We start from the raw sequence: 8,357 nt of genomic DNA, 5'->3' as shown, positions 1-8,357 counted from the left end.
CTTTAAACCGAGACGCTGGCTCAGTTGCTTTTCTAGATCGTTGATTCTCGTCATGGTTTTCGTCACGGCACCAAAATATGTTGGCGGAATACGCGTTGTGATAAGAAATATAAGGAGCGAAATCCAGGTTCAACCTTTTACTTGCATCTCATAAAATCAACAACAAATCTAACGGGCGTGACGTCATGACGGCAAATCATGCATGAACGTAACGTAACAAATGGCGCGTTATATGTATCAACGTTACGAAATCCCAACAACTGGTGAACCAGCAAACGGGGAAACCGTTTGAGTGTGGTACAGTAGGGCCGTTATAAGTCACACATAAGTATGGGCACATTAGACTGGTGAACCAGTAAACGAGGAAACAGTTTGAGTGCGTTACCAGACCGCAGTGCTATGCCTGAAATACTGTTGAAAACGGCAGAAAACCAAATGAAATGTGCACAACCACCTTCTTTGAATTCCCAAGTATGCTTGAAAAAAAAACGCATCATTTTCCCCATTCAGTAATGTAGACATTGCTGATTGTCTACTCTTTCTGCAATTAAAAAACATTCAAAGTAATGCGGTGCCATTGATATCAAATGATAATACATGCACAGCAGCTTCACCACATATCACTATTGTAACAAATTTCAATCGCGGTTACATGTATATAAGTAAGATCACAAATGTATACCGCAGTAACATATCCATGATCAAGGCTGTACATGTATAATGTTTGTTCTATGAATGAATACATTTGAATACACATAGAGGCCGTTTTATCAACATGTCTTAGCGTGATCTTACGTAAGATTCGTAGGATTTTGACGTACGCTTATCGTAAGTACTGCGAACCGTTTTATCAAAGAAATCGCAGCTAAGATGTCGTAAGATTTGTGCTGAAAGCTACGACTGGGTAAGACCACTCTTAGCGTTCGTAAATTGTACTAAACATGGCCGCCGCACGTGCTTTAGACGATGGTTAACCAAGAGAGATGAGACCACTCTTAGCGTTCTTATTATGGCGGCCATAGAAGCGTTAGACGTCGCACGACCGAGAGAAAGGAGGCTGTTTCGACAAAGAAAGGGGTTCAGTGATCTTAGAGACGCTGAAATATTGAGTCGCTATCGATTAGATCGACAATCCATTTATCGGCTTGTCGATTTGTTAAGGGACGATCTACAAAAACCGACGAGAAGATCGAAGTCCATACCTGTCCTAACGCAGGTTTGCATCCATTTGTTCTCAATCCATCATATTCAATGGAGATTACTTTCAGGTGATAGCGTTTTATAAATTCGGTTTATAAATCGCTACGTCCAAGGGGCATAATTAGGGTCGCCATGACAAGAGAGAATAAACTTGTTTTTAATTTGTATGATAATGGATTGTCTAGCCGTTAAAAGGATAAGTATTTCTTTTCATTTGCTCGATTTTCATAAAACCAAATGTTCTATCGTTTCTTTTAAAGTACGACAGTTTCATTGCCATTATAGCTTGAATTTTAAAGGTTGAAATAGTAGTCGGACATTACATATTTCGGACGTTGCTAAACATGTTTGTTTTCGATACAGTTTAATGATTTTTGTTCAGATAAAGTTTTAAAGTTGTTGTACTTGTAATGATTCACGGGAGTATGTCTGGAATATCTTCTCTGATGATTAGAAGTCTTAAACTTATCATACATGAGCATTATCAATGTTCTGTCAAAATAAGATATAGGAATTTACAAAATACATGAACACGAATATGTTCAGCTGAGCAACTTCAATCCCACAATGATGTCTGGTTAGCACAGTGGTTGATTCACATTTTCACGTAGCCAAGGTGGTCTATATTGACCACACCCCAATTGAATATATTTCAATAAAAAATAATAATCTGGAATTGGTTGTCAGACATGCACTTTATTATAAAACAACTATGTCTCTGTGTGATGTACTGTTATATGCTCAATAATCACAAACAATTAAAATACCCATCAGTGTAAAAATGAGTACCAAATTTGCAAGGATGTTAAGTTTAAATAATGCTTGCTTACTTTTCATCATTCCCGTTTGTCTGATTTACTTATATTTGTTTTGTGTGATTGTATTAAATGATCATATTTGAAACAAACTCTTGTGCATTATTTTGGTAGGTGCTTGTGAGTCTAAGGTACTTGGCGAAAGGTGATTTTCTGTCTGAGGTTGCTGACCTTCATGGAATTAGCAGGTAATTTTTCGCATAAGATAGTAGATACACTATAAGGAAGGAATGTATTGTGAATTAATACATAATAATACATAATAATTACAATTTAAAAGTATATCAATTTATGTTTTATTATATAATAATTTTCCTTTTGAAACTGATGTTCCACTTTCAACATGACAAACAACAGGTTATGAATTAATGTGTTCTGTAAAAAGATCTACATAAAACTCATCATGTGGATTCCTGAATAGTGTTACAGTTCTATGTACATAATTGTTGATCTTTTAATGGAATAAGACATGTTTTTAATGTCATTTAACTAAAACCTTAATAACCTTATTTTGGGCATCATAAAACATTAATAGTTTGTTCTTAAAGTATGAGCAGCTATAGTCAAATTATTGTGCAATGAATTGTTTTTCAGGTCCAGTGCATGCAATATTATTGCAGCCTTTGTTGATGCTGTTAATTTAAGAATTGATAATGTAAAGTAAGCATGTTTGTTTTAAATTCATATTAAAACTTATTAATGAGTTAATATTTATTGAAAACTTTCAAAGAACTGGTTTTAATATTAAATTACTGTTGAGCAATTTATATTTGATTTAGTATTTAAAGACAGACATGTCAATATGCTTCAACCCATGAGCCCTTGCAAAGTAAAATGTATTATGGGGTCATTATATTAATGTTTTTATTTAAATCAAAGATAGTTTAGATACTAATATAATAATTTGACTTACTGTTCTAAAAAATTCTCCAATACATTTTGGGCAAGGTTTTTTTTGCTTTCAATGAAGTACTGCTCCGCAGCCTTTTGTGTCTGAATTTGTTGTTCCATCAATTTTCTTTTTAACCGGGTTGTTTCTGTTTGTTCAATGAAGAACGTGTATTGTGCTAGCTGCACATCAGACAATGTTCTGTAGCAACAAATTATTTTATATTGAACATTTGTGAAAATGAATTGTGAAATTTAGGTTTAATGTATGCACAATTTTTTTTGGATATAGTATTAAAATGTATTATCATACAACTTAATAAGTTACAAAGGCTGTTTGTAAAACATGCATTCCTCCCATAAGGGCTGTCACTTGTAGTGGCAGCCATTGTGTGAATACGTTTTTTGTCACTGTGACCTTGACCTTTGACCTAGTGATGTGAAAATCAATAGGGATATCTGCTAGTCACGAATGATGTACCTATGAAGTTTCATGATCCTAGGCCTAATTATTATTTAATTATCTTTCAGAAACCATTTAACTGTTTCGAGGCAATATGACCTTTACCATTGACATAGTGACCTGAAAATTAATACGGGTCATCTGCCAGTCATGATCAATGTACCTTTGAAGTTTCATGATCTTAGGCGTAAGCATTATTGAGTTATCATCCGGAAACCATTTTACTGTTTCGAGTCACTGTGACCTTGACCTTTGAGCTAGTGACCTATAAATCAATTGGGTCATCTGCCAGTCATGACAAATCTACCTATGAAGTTTCATAATCCTAGGCCGAAGCGTTCTTGAGTTATCATCTAGAAACCATATGGTGAGCAGACCGACCGACAGACAGAAATGAGCAAAACAATATACCCCCTCTTCTTCGAAGGGGGGCATAAATATTTAATTTGTATGGAACTTACATCTTTCTTCTCTTACAATGCTGTTCAGATTTGGCCTCACACGGGCTGTTTGGCGCATCTTCCTATAATGTTTATATATGAATGATTATGACTTTTTATATAACATAAGTAATCCAATATGTTAGTTTAGGTCATAAATATGCGTAAACTTATTTCTAATTTTACAAGTAAGAAACCAATAACTTTTATGTCATATATGCAAACATGTACATTTAATGACAAAGATGGAGCCTATTTATTACAATCGTAACTGCAATTAAGTAACTTAAACTTTAACGAACTTTATGCCGCATAACTTAAACTTTAACGAACTTTATGCCGCATAATTAATTTGTTATTATGACACACATTGTTAGACCTTATATATTATATTTGCTTAGTAACATTGACACTCCTACAATAATAAATGTGCCATAAGTATACTGTGTTTTTGATTAATTATCTTACCAACTCGTGGCCAATTGAAATGCCTGAGGTTTCCTCGTCAACACATGCTTGTTGTTTAGAGCCTGAAAAGAAATTCAATTAAAACACTTAACAGATGAACGAAATAAGCGATTAATTGATGCATGGTGCATAAATATAGTAATAATTATGATATATATGTCAGAATATATAAAAAGTAAAGACATACATGAACTGGACTGAAACGTGTCTAATCCACCGTCGATTCCCACCAGTGTTTCTTCTGGTAGAATGGCTACTATCTTCAATAGAAAACAGGAACAACAACAATTGAAGCCAATTATTAATCCGTGCAATATCGATATGAAAAGGTTAATTACAGTATGCTTCTATGTATAGATCAAAGTTCAAATTTTACCTTCTGCTCCCAGTCTGTGAGACAGATGCTGGTTTTGCCGCCTCCTGTTAGACTCGCTTCCCGCCGCCTGTTCTTTTCTTTTTTTTTTCGCTTGACTCTTAAGAAGAGTATAAAAGTTATTTGACATACACACTTTAGATTACACAAATTAAACATGAATTTCATGTTTAAAATCGTATAAGTGACTGACATTGTGAATTTTTTATAATCATTTTGTGGAAAGAATCATGAGTTTATGTACCTTAAGGTCCGTCCACTTCTTTATTATTTCGTCAACTTCGCGGCTGCTCAAGCCAACGCTGTTCACTCTGAAATTGATTATTTTTAGATGTGTGTTTACAAAAACAATTGAAATTAATTAATAATTTATGAAACATAATGCACACTGGGTCGTACATGATATGCCAAAACAGTATTATACAGTACGCATTGTCATGTACCAAGATAAATATATACATGTATACCGTAGGAAGCAAAAATGTGTAAGAAATTGAAGATGAGAATACAACTTTAGAAAAGGGAGATAATTTATTATATCCCTTTAAAATTGTATTTACCCTAAAAGCAAACACAATATTAATAATATGCAATGCTTCCTTCAAATTTACTGCATATTAATAATATATTGATTGATCATCGAAAAAACTTGATTATTCGTCTGCTAATTTTTTTATTATATAAGCATACACTAGCAGCTTGTCAATGTACCCTAAGTTCAAACGCGGTAAATTATGATTCCGCTTATTTTCTAACTAACATCAACATTCAAACATGCATACAAACTTTTTCATTTTGTTGAGTAAGGTACAAAATATGAATTTAAATAAAATAAATCGGAACAATTATGATAAACATTGACAGACATAAATCGCTTAAATATTTTTTTAAGAAACGATGTCGATACATTTACTATACGTACTTCTCACAGGTGTCCGCCCAGAACTCTTCTTTTTTCTTGTTCGTCACTTCAATAGTCATTTTACTGACCAATAACGAGTTATTGTCCGTGCATGCCTGCACTAAACAGGCGATGTCCGTCTCCGACCAATTGGGCTTTCGTTTCCCCTTGTTCATTTTGTCGGCCATCTTGCTTGTTATGACAACAGACGACTTTGACATAACGCGGGAAATCGAGTGATGAGGTTTTTGACTGGTTCGCGTTATTTCAGATCGTACGCTTAGCTAAAATCTTAGCTGCGACTCGATATTTACGACAACGTTCATAAAACGGGTATTAGCGGATCGTAAATGAAATCGTTAGTGAGGGATTTAAGATAAGATCCGCTAAGATAAGATATGTTGATAAAACGGCCTCATAATGTTTTCAACAGCAATCAAATATGTTATATTTCGTAAAATTTTTTAGTATTCATTGTTTCAATCCGAAAAAGGAACAAGTGTGACAGTTAATTAAATATAGCTTAAAATATGAAATAGATAAAGACGTATCTATTCGCGGAACGGTTTTCAGTCATTGTCTGCTTTTAATGTATAGTTTTGTGTAACCCACGATTCAAGTGCGCTGTTACTTTTAGCATCCGGTCGCAATTTCTGATGCAAATTTTTACTATGACCAAGCTACAATCTCATACATGGTTAGAAAGATAACGTCATTTAATTTAGAAGAGCACCAAATAAATCCATTCTGTACGTAACTCGAAATATTTACCTTAGAAAATAAACGCTCTTTCCTGTGGACATGTTTTTGTTGCTGTTGTGTATGAATACATTAGGTAAAATATGTGAGGCCTACCATCACTACAACACAAAAGATGTTTTCATAATAGCTTATAAGATATTACTTTTATGGAATACATACACATATAATTGAAACTGTTTTTATAAATTATATTTATTATGAAAACGTTAGTGCTTATTATAAAAATGCTATGTTAAATTTTGCTCAGGACTTCCGGTTTACTCATGTGTAACATGTAAGAGAACATTAACCTTTTAAATTTCAATTATAACTACTTTTTATAAATATGATCTTTTTAAGAAAGAACGTAAAGTGCTTGTAGCCTGATATTAAGACTATTTTGGGGCAAAGAGATAAGATTGAAACATCACATACAATGGCGATCGTGACAAGAATTTAGCGTTCTACATATTCTAGGGTATCATTTGAATACAAAACTTTATCTCATACACACGGATAACTTTTATAACATGAACAGATTGCAGTGACATTATATAAAACCAGGAGTGAAAACAATCCTCTGTAGAATTATTAATGCTTTCAAAGAGATCTCGAAGAATGCTTTTTGACAATTTCCGCATTTGTGGGTGGGGTAATTCTGCATTCAATCTGCATTTTAGATGGCATTTGGTCCCATAAAAGTGCTTATTCACATAGCGATCAACAATGGTCGCACATGAGTATGCAGGTGATGGCATTGAATTTGTTCATTGCCCAGGAATGCCATGCATCAGTCTGCATCAGATACTCTCTAAGGTGTTATCTGCGAAAATAGAAAGGTATCCTGAGCATTTTTACCGATTGTTCTGATTGCTAGAGCAAATAAAATTGTACTCAAGTACATGGTACATGTGCAATGGTTTACATTGCTTCTCTCGTGGCGACTAGGCAGGACGCAATGCCACCATCAAATCTTCAAACTCATATGTGCATAAATTTATCCAAAAACGGTGTTTTTGAGTTCCAATAAGTGTTCAACTGGTTCTTCCACTAAAATAATCAACGGGAAGTATGCCCGGTTTAAAAAGGAAACTGGATTGGAGAAGACTTAAAACATTTGGCCGTAATCTTCAAAGCCAGCAATCGTTCGGATATGTCAGTGCTATGAAGTCATGTACAGTAGCTCTGATGACCTGTGACGTCATTGAGACTTGTTTACCAGCACCCTGATGGTCAAGACTATTTTTCAGATCCCCTCAACAACTGCATTCCAAACACAAAATAAAATTATAGCAAAACTGTGTTGGCAATTCAAATTTTTATCCCCCTCCCACCTGCCGACCCGCTGTATTGGCGACAACTGTGTTTGGTGGCATATCAGACTTTTATTATTGCCAATGCAGAGACCACCTTGGAACCGGAACTTGTCGTTATAATTTAGATGAAAGCGTTATAAACCATTGATTGTAACACAATATATTTTGGCCTAAATACGTGATTATTAAAACGGATGCATATTCGTGTAGAATAAAAACTGAAAAATAACATCGTGCTCACACCATGGAGCTCAGTTTGCTTATGTTTTACCATTCCATAAATACAGCCCGTATAGAAATCCGCTATTCTGTGTAGAACTGAATGTTTTTAATACTCAGTTGTCGAAATTCTTGCAAAAGCACTTATCTTAACAACATTTCTTAAAGGAATTTATTGATCTGTTCTATGCGAAATCAAGTCTTTTTCAAAATAATAAAACTGTGGTTCGCCCAAACCTGACTTGAGATACCGTATACAACATCAATTTACAGCTGAGTATCTTGTGCGATCGGGGACATTATTCATTGTAAATATATAGGAATCATGATAATACAGAAAACATAATCATGCGAGAAATTATTTTTAACACCCGTCAGTCGTTTATTTTGAATAAGAGACAAGTTGCTAATACAAAAAGGACAATACAGGTTACTGACATTTCTTCTGACAGAAGTCATGTAATTTAAAAAAAATTACCAACATTCTGATCTTTATATAGCATAAGCTTTGTATTTGGATTTGAACTGTGATG

General features: G+C 34.2%; 2 protein-coding genes across 2 annotated transcripts; one reads left to right on the top strand and one right to left on the bottom strand.

Annotated features, from left to right (window-relative positions):
- The first annotated feature begins 1,009 nt into the window (after positions 1 to 1,009).
- Positions 1,010 to 2,769, top strand: LOC127872081 (uncharacterized). Its single transcript, XM_052415412.1, has 3 exons — positions 1,010 to 1,216; positions 2,130 to 2,203; positions 2,610 to 2,769. Exons 1-3 carry the CDS (start codon positions 1,010 to 1,012, stop codon positions 2,677 to 2,679), a joined length of 351 nt encoding a protein of 116 aa, XP_052271372.1. The 3' UTR covers positions 2,680 to 2,769.
- A 156-nt stretch (positions 2,770 to 2,925) lies between these two features.
- LOC127874678 (nuclear apoptosis-inducing factor 1-like) lies at positions 2,926 to 5,759 on the bottom strand. Its single transcript, XM_052419170.1, has 7 exons — positions 5,570 to 5,759; positions 4,892 to 4,958; positions 4,651 to 4,747; positions 4,462 to 4,534; positions 4,275 to 4,336; positions 3,828 to 3,889; positions 2,926 to 3,105 (listed from the first exon to the last, which is right to left on the bottom strand). The coding sequence occupies exons 1-5, from the start codon at positions 5,734 to 5,736 to the stop codon at positions 4,330 to 4,332; spliced, it is 411 nt and encodes a 136-aa protein (XP_052275130.1). The 5' UTR covers positions 5,737 to 5,759; the 3' UTR covers positions 2,926 to 3,105; positions 3,828 to 3,889; positions 4,275 to 4,329.
- Positions 5,760 to 8,357: the final 2,598 nt, after the last annotated feature.

The sequence above is a fragment of the Dreissena polymorpha genome, chromosome 3 (genome assembly GCF_020536995.1).
Source record: "Dreissena polymorpha isolate Duluth1 chromosome 3, UMN_Dpol_1.0, whole genome shotgun sequence".
Taxonomy (NCBI): domain Eukaryota; kingdom Metazoa; phylum Mollusca; class Bivalvia; order Myida; family Dreissenidae; genus Dreissena; species Dreissena polymorpha.
Note: the sequence above shows the minus strand (reverse complement) of the source record. Positions and strands in the feature narration are given on the sequence as shown.